Below are 17,109 nucleotides of genomic sequence, written 5' to 3'. Positions count from 1 at the left end.
AATATTAGTTTATAAAATAGACTGTTTTCTTGGTTGTGGATTCATTTTAATGCTGATTCCTAATGAATTGTAACAACCAGGACAGAAAGCTGTGAAAGTGGACAAATTGATCCATATTTATCTTCTGCAGTTGAATTAAGCTGATATTAGGAGGATGTTTGTGCAGCAGCCGGTTCTCCGGTCGGGGCTCCAGCTCTAACCAAGCAGCTGGAGCTTCGGCCGCCATGTTGGCGGCTCTGGGCGGCGGGGTGAGCCACGCAGCGTGCGGTTGCCAAGCAGAAACACTGAGCTCATCACTGAGGCTTCTGGGATCAATGATTCTGACGCAAAGCAAACAGCCAGAGGAGAAGAAAACAGTTTTGTTTCTTCCAGCTGCACTTTGACAAATCCAGGTGAGACACACGGAGCTGAAGTTGGTTTCTGATTGCAGCTTCCACCTAATTTTTACTACATTCTGCATCTTTAATCGACTCTAGAATAAAAACTACAACATCTAGACTCTTCAAACCTGGACTGGATTATTCTGCTCTAATAACAGAATATTTTAATCCATGTTTGGGATTTGTGAGACCTTTACGTAATTTGTGAAACTTCACTAAAGTTCAGATTACTATTCACACTTGTTCCATGCAGTTTTTTTCTAATTCAATTCTGATTCAAAACCACTTTATTAATCCCAAAGGGAAATTAAATGTTGGTGTAACTCATTAATTCTTCAGAGAGTTATTGTAGACGGTGACGGCTGTTGGAAGGAAAGATCTTCTGCAGCGATCTGTTAAGTTTCACAAATCAGATAAAAGTTTCACGAATCCCAAACATGTTTTTAAATATTCTGCTACTAGTTGAGAATAATCCAGTCCAGGTTTGAAGAGTCTAGTTGTTTTTAAACTAGAGTCAATTAAAAATCTGGAAGGTAGTGAAAAATTAGGTGGAATCGCCCTTTAGCCATTTCCTGAATTGCAAACCAACTTCAGCTTCCTGTGAGATACAGACTGAACCATGCTAACACATAGCAACATGCTAACATGTAGAAAACCGTAAAATAAACTAATATATTAGAGCAGCTCAAAATAAGTCCTGCCCTTAATTTGAAAATATTAATTTAAGTGTTGAGAAATATTTGTTTTTAGCAATTTTTATTCCTCTATCAATCTGTTTAAAACATCACTAGCAGCAGTGAGAGCACTTGTGCTAATGAGCTAATAGCAGAGCTAATTTTTAGCCTAGCCCTTTAGCTAGCTATGAAAACATTTAACCCTGGATAAATTCTAGAGCGCTAATTTTCTTGGCTGTTCAGGAAAAATCTCTGTTGAAGTTTTTTTAATGATAAAAATTCTTCAAGTTTTTAAATGTTTATATTCATGCTCTTATTTTGAAGTGGATGAAGAGAGTGTAGGAGCTATTTCTCCATTTTTAGTTTAATCTTAGAATTTAGATTATTTAGTTTATTTTTATTTTTTGCTTATTTTCTAGTTGATGTATAATTAGAATTTTGTTTAATTTGTTATTTAAAATAACTTCTTTGGTTATTAATTGACTTAATTAGTAAATTAATTAGAGTTTGGGACGTGGTTTTAGCCACCGTATTTATACGGTGGTTTTAGCAGCTGGTTGGGAGCCTGGCTGGTCAGAATCAGTCTGCCAGCCTGTAACTTTTATCTGAACAGTGGGAAAAACAAAGAACTGCATTTTGACTTTTTGGATTTTTTTAGACTGCGTAAGCCAGAATCTACGCTGCATCAAGTGGCTATTTGAGTCGAATTCACTTTTGCTTTGATCACCTTAAATTCTTGAGTTTTTTCATTTTGAATTTGAGTTTTTGGACAAATAGTCACTACAGAGAGTTTAAACAGCCGTTCTGTTTCCTGTCTTCCCGTCCTCTCTTTGGCCCGGTCCAGGGCTCAGCGCCCTATGAAGTGTCAATCAGTCAAAGTCACATCAGGGGTCAGGGGTCAGGGTTGGGACAGAACGGCCTGGGTCGTAACTCCACATCCAAAATGGCGGACTGGTCCCTGTTTACCATCCTGCTGCTCATTTTAAATGAACAGTAAAGATATTTCTGCTTTCATTGTTGGTGAAATATGTTTTATGTTGAATTCAACATAATCTCTCATGTTCAATACTTTACTTTTGAAAACAGATTTTATTCTGTATTTTAGCGACAGATCGCTCTGTGAACTTATTTCATATTTCCAAGATGGCAAAAAATACACATTAAAATCTTCTAATGTTCAATTTAACAGTTTGCTACTTGACTAATAGACATAAAACCATCTGTTTTATGCAGCTGAAAGTTAGTTTGGTATAAAGTGGAGATAACAAAGATCAAGTGAAGGACAAACATACGGCATATATAGAAAATAAAAAAATAAAAAAACTAGTGGAACTAAAATGTCCTTTTTAAAAGAAACTATAAATGTTGTGACTTTATGAAACAATAAATTCATCAGTTTTCTGCTCCTCTTGTCTGAGAAAACATTTGTTAAAAATCATGATGATAATAAAACCAAGCAGCTTTCTATTCCACTCCCACAAAAAAGATAATTTCATAATTATGTGTAAAAGTTTCCCTATAATGACTTTCTGCAAAAGAAATTCAAAATAAATATCAATTTCTGCTTTTTGTGATGAGATTTTAAGACAAACATTTTTTCAGTTGCAACTTCAATAAAGTTTTTAGAAATATTTTCAAAAGTGGATATTGTACAATAAATCTATTCTATATTTAAGTTTTAAAATAATAAAATCTGGTCTTCTAACAGGATGAAGAGTTAAATTATGGTATATTTAATCTCAGCTAAGTTTTATTCTCAAATACTGCTTTCTAAAAATCACCTCCATTTTAAAGTGAGATAATTTTAAGAGTGCTTAAATAAAATCACAAAAGCCCAATATTCACACCAACATGTTAATATCTTAAGATCTGAAATTTGTTTTGCATTTGTGACATTTTGTTTTACTTTCCTCAGTTTATTATTCTTTTTATTTCTTCTTTTTTCTGCTCAGTTTATCAAATCGAACCTTTTTATTACTAATGTTGTCATGATATTTTCTTTTAATTTTCTATAAAGACGGAAAAAACAACAAAACATTTCCATAAATCCACCATTTAACTCAAAACGTCACATGTAGCAATGGATTGTGGGTAATATACTTCACCGAAGTCCGTAGAAATCAAGTCCACCTCGCTGCAGCAAACAGAATGGGGCGGGGACGGACAACTGTCAGTCTCATACCGTATATGGAAATGAAGGGGGCGCTAGTGACACTATTTCCTGTACCGACCGTGTTATAATAATTATACTAATAATAAAGTATTTTATTTGACTACGCCTTTTAAAACACCCAAGAAGACTTTCAACATTAAAAATACAAATTAAATAGTAAAGAAATGGCTACAAAACGTGATATGTCACGTGGTATGTCTGTCACGTGGTAAGTCACTTTTTTTATTTTCAAATCTTTATTAAATCTTTATTTAAAAATTATATTAGTAACAAACAATCTAGAATAAGCAACAATAAGGAAACATTATGGAGATGTATTTATCTATCCTTACACCCAATCTATCTCAAACAAAAGTCATAAAACATGAATCAAATCAATATTTTGGAGACAAATGTACATTACATTAAGAGCACATTTATCCATCCATTAATTATCATGATTGATCCCTATAGTGGGTCATGAGGGCTGCTGACCCTGGACAGATCGCCAGTCCGTCGCAGATTAAGAAAACAGATATAAACAAATGAAGTTCAAATAATATATTTTGATGTTGTGAATGGTACTCTTAAAATAAATAAGTTACAATCTAAAATATAATAGCCTCTGGCTTATTAAATAAGAACTAGATGGAAAAGAGGTTTGGTCTGTAAAACATTTAGTCAACAATTTTGGCCAACTTAGTACGTCCATTCACAGCGCACTTTTGTTGTTTATTTGCCAAATATTTTTCTTATTATTCACATTGTGAATATAATTTACAAACAAACCAAAGGACTTCTGAACTTCTAACAAGTGCCATTCAGAAAACTAGAATATTTTTGGTTGCAGGTGACCTGGCTCAGCTATTATCATTGTTTACCATAATGTCTCATTGGAAACTTTTGCTATAAGGACTCCAGTTCAACCAGTAAACTGATTGGTGTCCCACTATTCCATTTATAAATTCCATATCAATTCTATCAATTGCAATCAATTCATAAAATAAAACCCTTAAATATCCAATTGTTGCAAAACCCAAAGAGATTAATTAAAACTTTAAATGTAGCTTCAACCTGGAAAGACTCACACAGAGAGAAAGTTTTAGAAAGTTTATTTGACAAGAAATAATCTTTGGCGCTCGGACCCCGGCAGTAGACACTGCGCTGGTAACTGCCAGAGAGAATGATCTTTTTTCTATATGAAAACCTTTTTGAATAAAGTCACTGGTTACATAAATTAAACCAGTGTGTAAATTCTAACTATAACTGTCTTCATCTCAGCTGCTCAGCCAATCACCTGATCATGTGTCTCCATCCCAGCCTAACGGCGCCGGGCTCATCTCTCTTCATAAAGTCCGGCTCAGGATACCTTTAGTCTTATGTTTGTATTATGACTCTGTAACTGAACAATATGTTTCTGTATGTGCTTACTTTATTACAAAAAACCCAACAGTTGATTCTGACTGTTAAAACATAAACAACTTGGCTGTATGTCAGGTTTGTAAAAAAAATTTGTATTGATTCCAGTCATTGTTCAAAAAGTATAGGAAACATTGTATTTACACATATAAAATATTGCAAGTTATTAGCTTTGCTTGCATTTAAAATTTTTAAAACAAGGTTATCCTATTGTTAAACAACGCTGTTACAATATATTTACAACTACTTTATTGGTTCTACTCTCTCCAACAAATTACAGCCACAAAGTAACTTTGTGTGGAAACGGCACCATTTCTATGAAAACTAAATAATGTAAATCAACTGAGCTACAACAAAAGGAACATTCAAAAATGTAAATAATTTTGAAAGAACACATTATTAAAAAGGATGACTGCACAAGTCAAAAGGCAAATATTATTTAGCAGAAATGATTTAAAATGGCATGTCACAAAAAAAACTAACAATGTGTGACAACTGAAATGTGTGAAAGACTGTGGAAAGCAACTAATATTCTCCTTGCATTCAGTATTGACAGTCAGTGCAGTGTCCAGGTCGGCCATCACAGTAGTAACCAGGGTACTCTCCTCGTCTTCCATTGCCGGTGAAGCCCACAGTCTTTATATCACCGGTGGCAGGAAAAACACGTTACAACCGCAAAAGGAATCCGGTTTTCTGCCTTGAATGTTTTTGAAAATTTTCCCCAGTTGATCTCACCTGTTAATGAAAAATCGATTTCATGTAGTTGAAATCTAATTTCACATGTTTTAGGTGAAAAAAGTCAAAGGTCCTTACCATCCAGCCAAGCAAAGTGAGTCTTCTTCCTGAAAACTGGCTCAGACACAACGGCTTCAAAGCACCTGCAGGTCAATGCCAAGGTGAGGTAAGCTGAGTCTCCCTGTGCCGGTATCACCTCCTGGAGAACAGCTTCAAGAACATTCAGAGGCATCTCAAAAAAACAAACAAAATAAAAAATCACATTGCACATTATGATCAGTAAAACAGTAGTTAATAATAGCCATTTCACCAAATACTTTGTTACTCTTACTTGTGTAGTTTATGGGTTAGCCCCCCCTTATCTTCGGGACCTTTTAAATTTCCAGTCTGTGTCCAGAACGCTACGATCAAATAATCAGTTATTACTTACAGTTCCTCGAACTCGACTTAAGAGGAAAGGAGATCGAGCTTTTTCTGTTGCTGCTCCTGTTTTATGGAATAACTTACCTTTCCAGATTAGATCTGCCCACAGCCTGGACCATTTTAAATCGCTTCTTAAAACTCATTTTTACTCTTTGGCATTTAAATGATGTGTGTTCTGTTTTGTCATTGTGTTGTTGTTTTTGTGCAGCACTTTGGTGCAGTCTTGTCTGCTGTAAGGTGCTATATAAATAAATTTGACATTGACATTTTGACATTATTGCAGTTACTTACTAAAACTATATTGAAGTAGTGCTACTCGTCATTAGAGTATCACATCTGGGTACTACACCCAACTATAATGGCTGCTGTTAGTTTATAAAATATATTAGACTTTCCAGAAATTTAACATTGGTGTACAAAACATATTTAAAAAAGATTAACCTTTAAAAATAAAAGAGAAACACTAGAAAACTGGTATGTATGTAAAACATATTTTATATTTTTCAAGTGTAGTTATACATACCGTTATGTTGAACCATAGCAGTTTGTGCTAAATGGTTCTGTAGCTTGTATGAGCAAAGGGCACAGCAATATTTATGTTCATGTTGCAAATAGATACGTGGATCTGTATAATGAAAATAAAAAATAAAGTTTGAGAATAAAATACATTTCTCAATTATACATGTTATCTACTTTTCTATTTTTATCTAATGATGCCCTGCGGGATAATAATTAGCTATGCTACATGCTAAAATTAGCCTTCCCCTGTATGAATTACGAATTTCACTAGTTTACAGCTGTTAATTATATTTTCAACCTAATCTAGAAAAGCGTATTGATTTACTATGTGAAAAAATTTTAAGTAGGTAAAAATACCTTTTGTTGACTTTGTGAGTTTTGCATTGTTGATCGTGTGCCGAACACCAGAGGAAGAACCTCTCAAACTTCTTTCTTTCTTCTTCTGTTCCTCTTAACTCCGCGTCTTAAGGTATTTATACTAGTGATTATGAAAATAGCGCCCCCTTCATTTCCGGAATGCAATAGTCCCATTTCCAAATAAGGTATGGGACTGACGGAAAGGTCCGTCCCCGCCCCATTCTGTTTGCTGCAGCGAGGTCCTTCTCGTAGAAATGCGTAAGGCGGAAATGGGACCCAAAATGGACGAAGGGCGGATGTGGGAATGTGGGAGACACTGTGACCTTTAACCTCCAACATGAAGGAGGAACGAGGGAGGGAGAAGACTGGGACCGGACCGGACCGGGACGGGACCGGACCGGACTGGACCGACTGGGACTGGACTAGGATTGGACCGGACCGGACTGGACCTTTCTATCCCCAGTAACTTTATTTAAAACAAGAACAACACAGGAACTAATTTAATCACAGACAGTAGAGAACATAAAACATAAATAGAATACCTAAGATAATTATAGAACATAAAAGTTATAATATCAAACAAAGGAAACTTTCACCAACAAAGTGAAACGTAACCAGGCACTTTCAGGACGTTCTCTGTTAGCATCACGAAGGATTTGCTCAAAGTCTTCGTCTGATTCGTCGATTCCTGATCGTCAACAAACTTCACTTTAGACATGAATTTATTGCTTGTTGACGTCCTGGCCTTTGTTTTGCTAGTAGCAGCAGCTAGCTCTGAGGGTGTCTCATTTCCATTTAAAGACACAGTAGCAAAACAAATTGGGTCCAGGTCAGAGGTCAAAGATGAGCCTGAAGAGCCAAATATCAGAAAACCAGCTCAGCTTTAAATAGGCCACTATTGGAGGATTCACAAAATCTGAGTTTTTCCATCCAACAGCTGCTGCTGGAAAACAAGAAGTTTGAGTTTTCCAGTTTTCAGCCGAAACGGGTCGGTTCTGTTTCATCCGTCTACTGAAGTTATTATATCTGATTCAGAATTATGCATTAAATCCAATTTTAAAGTTCCTGAAAGCGTTGCTTAAAGCAGCAGCGTGTTGTCGCGTCAGGCCAACATGGCCGCCGTTATCATCCGTGTTGGGAGCGCGGTGGCGGATAGTGATGACTCTCTCCGGTCTGTGTGGCTCATTGATCCCCGCCGGAGCGGCAAATTACCGCTGAGTAGGCACAGATCGCTCTGCACCTTTCTGCATCACATGTTGCTAATAAATCCATATTATTAATCTGAGTTTAGCACCGTCGTCATGCCGACTGGAGCCAAACAGAACCGCAGTTCCGCTGCGGGAAGAAAACCAGAACGTAGGCTAATGAGTTAAAGCTGATTATTGGAGCAATTAATCACCAGATTAATCACCAGATTAATCACCAGATTAGTCACCAGATTAAGCACCAGATTAATCATCCGTCTTTGCAGAAACCTGAGGTTTTAAACGGAGCTTCTGCAGGAGGAAACAGATTCATAGATGGAAAAAAATGAAAATAAAACTTTTAATGTTCAAACGTCTCATTTCATCGCCGGTGTTGATGCGTTTTACTGGGACAAACCAACAGGAAGACGTTCAGCCATGTTTGTGTTCGTCACTCTGGAGAGCTGTTTGTAAAATGAATTACAAATTATCAGCAATAATTTTTATTATTTAGCTTCTTATAGAGAAATGAATGGGGATTCATTTTAAAGTCAAATTTTAACCATGTTATTTATTATTTATAAAAACCACAGTTTCAAACTAAATATTTAGCTAATATGCTAATTCAGTGGAAGTGGATTGTCAAAATAAAAGCTGGGTCTTCATAACTTCCTGCTGCTGTAGATCCATCGATAAATATTTAACCCTTAAAGCTGATTTTACTTTGTTTTATAATCTAAATAAATGTAAATGTTGGTCAAAAAAAGAAAAAACACAGCTAGCTCACCGCTCTGAGCTAGCTGCGAGCTAGCTCAGAGCGGCTCAGGCTAGCTCACCGCTCTGAGCTAACTGTGTTTATAAAGAATGAATTCATGAACTGATCCTCCTATAACAGCCAAATGAACCCAAATTATTCAGTTCCAGTTCAACTTTAACAATGGCTCCCAATAATCTTTGGTATTAACTTTAGTTTGATTTAAAATATTTATTAAAAATCAAAGTCATCTGTAAGCAAGTAGATATTTATTTATCCTTAAGATAAAATAAGTTTAAAGTGTCGGTGAGATCTGGACAGGAAACAGAAGAGGGGAAGGAAATCGACGTGACGCCCCGCAGAGTAAATAATCCAGCAGCCATTGGATCGATGAAGAGAAAACACGATGAAGATGAACCTCCTCATCATCATCACAGCGAGTCTCAGAGCCGAATCGGTTCTGTTTGTTTCAGCCGGGATGAAAAGCAAAACGAGTTCAGGATGTGGGATTACCGCCAGACTCAGGAAAATCAGCTGATTACACACAGGAAGTCTGATTTAATGACTTCCTGTCTGAGTGAAACCGTTTATCAGGATTTTCCATCTGAGCCGTTAAACCAGCATAAATCTCCTGTAAATCCCAAAGAAAATTATTCATGCTGGAAATAATCCCATCGGTTTAGTGGAGATTTTCTGGATGACAGATCCGGGTGTTGCTGGAGGAAACGCCAAACCGTCTTCTTCTTCTGTGGTTTTCCTCCTTCCTGGCGTTCCTTAACTCTCAAACCTGATGGATAAAACTAAAATTAAACTTAAAAAGATTATTTAACTTCAACTGGGTCAAAGTTCTCCAAACAAATCAGATTTTATTATTAAATGAAAAACATTCAGTTTGTTTTTTAAATTTGATTTTTTCTTAGAAAATATTTGTTCCTGTAAACTTGAGCTGCAGATTCTACAAAGCATAATTTTTTATTAAAACAAGAAAACAAAGAGCTGCATGTGGAAAAGTAAGTACACCCAGTGACCCAGCAGCAGTCTCTCTGCAGGGCCAAACATGCCTTTGACTAGGCCGTTCCTGAAGCCTGACCCTTCCAGCCGTTCTACTGCAGATTTGGACCCGTCTGGACGCCCCCAGCATCAGGCCTCCACCACCGTGTTGGAGGTTTTTCTACTGAATTTGTCCAAACGTTCAGAAGTTTTGTAAATTATCATTTCTTTTTGCTCTAGCAGTTTTCAGAAAACTCGCCGAAACATGAAACTGTCTCATCGCCGTGACGACGACGCTTCACGGGGCCGGAGCGGCTTCAGGTTTCAGATTTCTGTCTCGGTTCCGGTTTCCGGTGCGGTCTGGTCGCTCAGGCTGACGGCCAGCCGGCAGCCGGACGGCGCCGAGTCGCTCTGGAAGGTGGTGAAGGTGGGCGGCGCCCTCTGCTGGCCGCTGCCACCGCCGCTCCTCCGGCCGAAACGCAGCGACTTCTGGAGCAGCGGCCGCAGCGGGCGCGCGGAGGCGGCGCAGGGCGGCGGCGTGGCGCGGCGGTTAGCGTGCTGGACGGTCAGGCGGCAGCGCAGCACCTGCAGGAACACCTGGCGGAAGTGACGAGACGACAGGTTGTAGAGGAACGGGTTGAGCACGGAGCTGAGGTAGAAGCAGCCGTCGGCCACCAGGTGGAGCCACGCGTAGAACCAGAAATACGACAGAGACCAGGAAGACTTCGGGACGGCCGCCGTCATCAGGCGCCGCAGCTGGTTGGGAAACCAGCAGAGCGTCAGGGAGCCGACGATCAGACCTGCAGGGGGAGGCAACACGTCAACATGGCAACATGACAACACGTCAACATGACAACACAGCAACATGACAACAAGACAACATGGCAACACAGCAACATGACAACACGGCAACATGGCAACACATCAACATGGCAACACGGCAACATGGCAACACATCAACATGACAACACGCCAACATGGCAACATGACAACATGGCAACACATCAACATGACAACACGACAACATGGCAACAAGACAACATGGCAACACATCAACATGACAACATGGCAACACGACAACATGGCAACACATCAACATGACAACACGCCAACATGACAACATGGCAACACAGCAACACGGCAACACATCAACATGACAACACGCCAACATGGCAACACAGCAACATGGCAACAAAATAGACAAAAGCAAATAAAAACAAATTGAACCACCAATAAACCCAGAAATATAAAATAAACCAAAAACAAATTTGAACAAAATTAAAGGTAATAATTTTGTTCAAATAAAGAATAAATAGCTCCAACAAACAAAAATATTAATAATATTCTTAGAATATTCTTATATTATGGCACCAAAATCAAGTAATAAGATTAGTTACCATGACGATACACAGCGCTACAAAGATGTATGTTGTGATGTCATCAGGTGAACTGTCCAATCACTGATCAGATAAATTAAATCATCACTTTCTCCAGTTAAACAAATCAAAACTATTTTTCCTAGAAAATTTCAAACTCGGAGATTTTATTATTTTCTCTTGAATATTTTGGAGATTAATTTTAAAATTTGTGAGTTTTTTTCTTACAAATGTTTGACTTTTTAAACTCAGATTTTTTTTTTAATTTCTGAGATTAATCTCAAATTTTCAGACTTTTTGTAGCAAATTTTTTAAGATTGATCTTTAAAGTTTTGGCTGAAATTTGATCAGGATTCATTTCTTCATTTAGTGGGATAATAAAAAAACGACTCATATTTCCTCCATGAGAAACACATAATATCAGCCTTCATCAATATTTATGTGAGCATCAATATTCTAGTGTTGGTTATTGGAGTTGTTCTGGCGACCAGCAGCATCAGCAGCCAGGCGGTTTGATGAGCGGCCCGGCGCCTCGGAGAATCCGCCAACAGAACTTCCTCTGCAACAGGAAGCAGAAGCTGGCGCTAGCCGCTGGATTAGCATTGCTGGAGGCTTCCAATAAACAGAGGAAACAGTAATAAAGTGTGAATCAGAGTCTGATGGATGCAGATTTTTGTTTGCAGTAAACAGAACGGATCTGATGCTGCGGCGCCGGATCAGCGCTTCTGGAAGGAGATGAGAAAATGCAAAGCAGCTGGTTTTCTACAAAATATGCAAAGAAGCGCTGAGAGGAAGAATAAGACTCTTTCTGTTCTTAACTAATGTTGAGAAACAGAAAATTATCTCCACCATTATTTGAGGAGCTAATTTTTAGCTTAACGCTTTTGAACTGGTCCAGAAAAGTTAAAGTGGGAGAAGATTCATAAACTAAATGTTTTCAAAGCTAGCAGAAACACAAAAATTAGCTCTGCTATAACTGGAGAAGCTAAGTTTTAGCTTAGCATTGTAGAATTTATCCAGAAACATTTGTCTAGGGCAGTGCTTCTCAATGATAGTCCTCAGGCCCCCTGCTCTGCATGTTTTAGATGTGCCTCTATTCCAGAACAGCTGATTCAAATGATTGCATGACCATCAAGTGCTGCAGAAACCTGTTGATCACCCAAAGATTCAATCCAGGTGTGTAGCAGAAGGGAAACACCTAAAACATGCAGGGCAGGGGGGCCTGAGGACTGGAACTGAGAAACGCTGATCTAGGGGAAGCTAAACATGCTAAGCATTTCCAAAGATAGAAAGAATCCTGAAGCGTTAAGCTAAAGATTAGCTTTTTTATTTATGAATTAGCAGAAGTTAGCCCACCACTGTTAGCATCATTTTCCAAAAAGTCCCTTCATGACATTCTTTGCTCTTTGCGAGTGTTTATATATGAATGTAATTAATGTGACTGCAAATCTGAGGGGATTCATGTAATTGAAGGAATAATGATTATTATTTGTAGTTCCAGAATATTTCAGATTTCTAGATGCTGCCAGTTCAGTGATTCAGTTTCATCTGGTCGGTATTTACTCCATGTTTTCATTGTTGCTGTGAGCTCAGTGAAACCAGACGGCTGTACGAAGCTTCGTTTCCTGTTTTCCTTTCAGCATCGGCTCACATCTCGTCTCGGCGCTGATCTGGCCGCCGCCCAGCCGACCGACACAAAGCTCCGCTCACAGGAGTCCCTCCGCTGGTCCACTTCGCTGCTCACAGCCTCTTTATCCTGCAGATTCTCTTATTAATATTTGATCTGACTTGGCAAACCCTTGGAAGTCTCTGAACACCTGACTGCCTCTCAAAAATATTCCGTCTTTGTCGGATCTTTTATCTTTCTGTTTAATCCTCAGAAGGATTCGTGGCTTAGTTTAAAACTTTGTCATGTTGCTGTTGGACTCATTCTGATGTAAACCTAGAACTACTGGAGCGGTTTGGGCGAAACTCGATTAACAACTGATTAGCGACGAGACCAATGATTGGATTTCTGATCAGAAACATCCAATCATCAACACTATCAGACGGAAGAAGACGCGGCAACTCAAAGACAACAAATGATCCTCCTACTCTGTTTCGACGTCTGATGGAGTTTCATGAGGATTACTTTCTGGATTATCTAGAAAATGTTGAGCACAGACGTTACAGTGTCCTGCTGTTGGAACTACATGAGCGCAGCCTCAGTTCCCCAAAATGGGCCCCATCAGTGCAGGAGCATCACATTGTCCTCCAAACACGACGAAACTGCAAGACGTGCATCAACCCATGGAAACAAACACTGGATGGACTCTTAGGATTCAATCCTGTCCAGTCCGTCTGCCTAGTCAAAGTCCGGTTCAGTTGGTGAGGTGTGCATGCTAATCGACCTCTGACCTCTGGTCCTCCAAACCTCAGTCTGGGTTCAGTTGAAGTGAACTCTGGTTCGGTGTGAATGTGAACGCCAAGCGGACCGGAGACTGCTCCAAAAGAAGGAAGTGGACTACAAACGCAGGGCATTCTGGGTAAATACAACCAAAGCTAACCTGCTAGCCTAGCGCTAGCAGCAGAAATGGCTCCTGGTCTTTAGAAAAAGACTAAAGAGAAATCCTCCAACACTAAAAACGCCTCCATCTTGTTTCCATCTAGTGAAACAGGAAGTTGCTCTCAGTGTCTTCAGAGGTTCTTGGTGCAGCGCCCCCACAGGCCAGGAGGGGAACAGGTTGGTTTGACTCCGAGCCAGAGCAGATGATGGAGTTCTGGTTCCAGTAGAACCGGGTCGACCGGACCATCAGGAGTCTTTCTGTACTCAACCCCTGGTACCAGCTGGACTTTTGGGTTCCTGTTCCCATGTGTAGGACTTTATTCTCATCAGACACAGCTGAGGTTGGAGTCTGATGATGGATTTCTCCAGATGTAACCATCCAATGAGATGAAGGAATGAGGCCAGCAGGTCTGGTTTCAGACATTAGGTCACATTTTGAGGTCAGGATTTGGTTTGGTGGCTTTGATGGAGCCGTCAGAGACCCTGACACCCATATGACACTAATGTAACATTTCTCTCTTTAGTCACTTCTCCTTACGGCAGAAAGTGAACTTCCCACTTCTGAAGTCAAACGGTTAGGAAACCATAAACCTTAAAGATTCAACTAACACTGTTGATGATCTGAAATCAGTAACTTACCCAAAAAAATGATGGTTTGCTTCCGAGCCGCCTTGGTGGTTTCGCTCTCGTGCTTTCCGAGCCTTTCGGTCCCGTTGATGCCGTTGTCTATGGATCCCAGCGGCTTCTTCAGCACCAGGATCATCGCCCAGCACATGAAGGCGACGGAGATCAGCACGATCATGTAGAGGACAAACGCCCCGAAGATGCTAGCTCTGTACATCACCCAGTGCTCCTTCAGATTGGTGCAGAAACTCAGTTCCTGTCGATGCGGTATGTGTCCCTGCGTTCCCGTGGCGATCAACAACGGCAAGGCAATAAGAACGGACACAACCCAGGCGAAGGTGATCAGAACCGAGGTCCGTTTGCCGCTCAGCGCCTTGTAGCGGAACGGGTGGCAGATGGCGACGTAGCGCTCAAAGCTGAGCGTGGCCACGTTGAGGATGGTGGCGTAGCTGCACGCCTCAAACAGGAAGTTGTAGATCTTGCAGGACGTGTTGCCAGACGAGGATCCGAAGGGGAACCAGATGGCGCTGTAGAGCTCCACCGGCATGCCGATGAGCAGCACCAGCAGGTCGGAGCTGGCCAGGCTCACCATGTGGTCCGTCACGTTCTTCTGCAGGTAGCCGTTTCGCCTCAGCACCTGCGTCACCCTGATGGTCACTGAATTACCCACAATGCCTGCAACCAGCATGAGAGTGTAGAGGACGGTCATGAAGATCTTGACGGAATAAGTGGGCTCCAGTTTGCTCCAGTCTATTCCCCCATCGGTGTTGTTGCTCTCGCTCATGATAGCAGAGTGGTGAGGTAAGATTTGTTCCAGGTATTGATTAGCTTATCAGCTCTCCGGTCACAGTCCCTCTGGACGGAACCAATGGGTCAAAACCTGAAACCGAAGACGGGTTCCGGCAAAATAATCCCAACTCACCAAGAAGTTTATCAGTCAGTTTTAAACTCAGATCCCAATAAGACCTTTGGTTTAAATAAATGAAGACTCTGCTGGACTTTCTGTTTAGTTCTCCAAACTGAACTGTGGTTCTGGTTCTGGCCTGAAGCCCGGTCCGGTTCGTCTCTGAATGGATGAATGAGTTCTGAATTCCTCTTAAAGCCGTGTCTTCATTGTGCCTGGTCCCGGCTCGGTGTGAGACCAGCGCTAGCTCGGTTAGCTCTCAGCATTTCCTCCTCCCAACAGGGTTAAACATTAAACACTTCCAGGCTTATCAGCATTAATGCGCCTCTGTTTACATCAGCGCCGAATCTCAGCTTTTATCAGACGTCATAATGAGAGAAAACACCTGCGGAAGATTCACACTACCTCAAACTTTTAATAAGTAACTTATAACACATTTAAACCTTATTTATTAACCCTTTGCAGCATGTCACTTCAGACTGGAATGAAATCTGCTGCTTTACACAAAAGATGAACATGTTGAATAAATAACTTCAGGTTGTTTATAAAACAGAGAAATAATCTGATCAAGGTTGGAAGTCAGATCCAGAAATAATGTCCCACCATCAGAACTCTGGTCCAGTTCAACCTGGAAAACATGCTGTAGCTGCATGCTAGCTGTCAGTCAGTCAATCAATCAATCAATCAATCAATCAATCTTATTTATAAAGCACCCTCCATACTAACAGCAGCTCAAGATGCTGTACAGATCAACATAACAAACCATTACCAACCCCACATGGTATGGAAAACGCAGACTGAGCAGAAATGATTCGGTTAAAGTCGGGTCTGGATCCGACTCTTAAAGTCAGAAACATTTTCTGCGGCCCTCAGGTTCTCTGGCAGACCGTTCCACAAACTGGGAGACCAGAAAGCAGCATTACAGTGATCTATACGGCTGGAAATAAAAGCATCAGAGTCTCAGTGGCGAGGGAGAGAAATGGACGAACTCTGGCTCTGTTTTTTAGATGATAAAATCCTGATTTAACTATTTGTTTAACATGTGGATTAAAAGTAAACTCAGAGTCAAGAACTCCCAGGCCTCTGACTTGGTTTGAAGGTTTAAAAGACGCAGTTTGTAATCTTTGAATTATAATTTGTTTTCTGGTCCAATGATTAAAACTTCTGTTTTGTCCTGGTTGAGCTGGAGAAAGTTCTGCACCATCCAGGTCTTTATGTCTGGATGCAGCTAAACAGTGCAGTGATGGGCTGAGAGTCGTCATGAGACAACCAGACGTAAAGATGAGGGTCGTCATGAGACAACCAGACTTAAAGCTGAGAGTCGTCATGATGTTACAGGTCCTGAGTGTCAGAACTGCTGTAACAGTGATGATGCAATCTAAAGGACAAACAGACAGGAGTCAGCAGTGGAACGTAGCGCTGCCTTTAGCATCCAGATTGCTTTTTTATTATTATTATTATTATTATTATTATTTGTTAACACACAAAACCTTTGTATTATAACACAGTAAATCCTTTTACATTGCCACTGGTCTACCTTCATGACAGGCAAAAGTCAACCCCACACTGCTGAAGACAACCGCGGCACATACACCAAACAGGACAAACCAACTGCCGCAAAGCTTCACTGTAATTTTACTGTATTCCTTTTTTTTTTAAAAAAAACCAAGCAAATAAAACTTCTCAAACACCAACACGTTAAAATATAACGGTCCTACAAGAAGACGTTATATTTCAACGGCCCCACATGAAGACGTTAAAACATAACGGTCCTCAGAGCGAGCCGGCACATTACCAACTATCCCCGTCCGACAATACTGACAAAACGGTGCATAGAAACCGCGACTCAGTGATACATCACATCAATCAATATATACACATCTTACAAAGTTGTCTTGGTGGGTTTTTACTAGTGATGTTACGTGATGTGCCGAGGCTTCGAGGCGTGTGTCGAGTAATGGAGGGGGCGTTTCCGTAAAGCGCGTATCGAGGCTTGCTTCATTTAGGGGAGGAGCCGGAAACGATGACGTCCGAAGCCTCGCTGCCCGGCTGTACCACGTGACTGCTTCGGGA

General features: G+C 40.3%; 1 protein-coding gene across 1 annotated transcript; it reads right to left on the bottom strand.

Moving 5' to 3' along the window:
- Positions 1-9,437: 9,437 nt before the first annotated feature.
- On the bottom strand, positions 9,438-16,866 carry gpr39 (G protein-coupled receptor 39). Its single transcript, XM_032567843.1, has 2 exons — positions 14,148-16,866; positions 9,438-10,387 (listed from the first exon to the last, which is right to left on the bottom strand). Exons 1-2 carry the CDS (start codon positions 14,914-14,916, stop codon positions 9,912-9,914), a joined length of 1,245 nt encoding a protein of 414 aa, XP_032423734.1. The 5' UTR covers positions 14,917-16,866; the 3' UTR covers positions 9,438-9,911.
- Positions 16,867-17,109: the final 243 nt, after the last annotated feature.

This window comes from Xiphophorus hellerii, chromosome 7 (genome assembly GCF_003331165.1).
Source record: "Xiphophorus hellerii strain 12219 chromosome 7, Xiphophorus_hellerii-4.1, whole genome shotgun sequence".
Classification (NCBI taxonomy): domain Eukaryota; kingdom Metazoa; phylum Chordata; class Actinopteri; order Cyprinodontiformes; family Poeciliidae; genus Xiphophorus; species Xiphophorus hellerii.
This window is presented reverse-complemented; position numbering and strand designations above follow the sequence as displayed.

Bases quoted from the DNA above. Each gene is read 5' to 3' on its own strand.
- gpr39 (XM_032567843.1), bottom strand. From the start codon at position 14,916: ATGAGCGAGAGCAACAACACCGATGGGGGAATAGACTGGAGCAAACTG. The intron at 10,388-14,147 runs GTAAGTTACTGA...CTCCCCCTGCAG, and splicing joins GCAAACCATCATTTTTTTGG to GTCTGATCGTCGGCTCCCTG.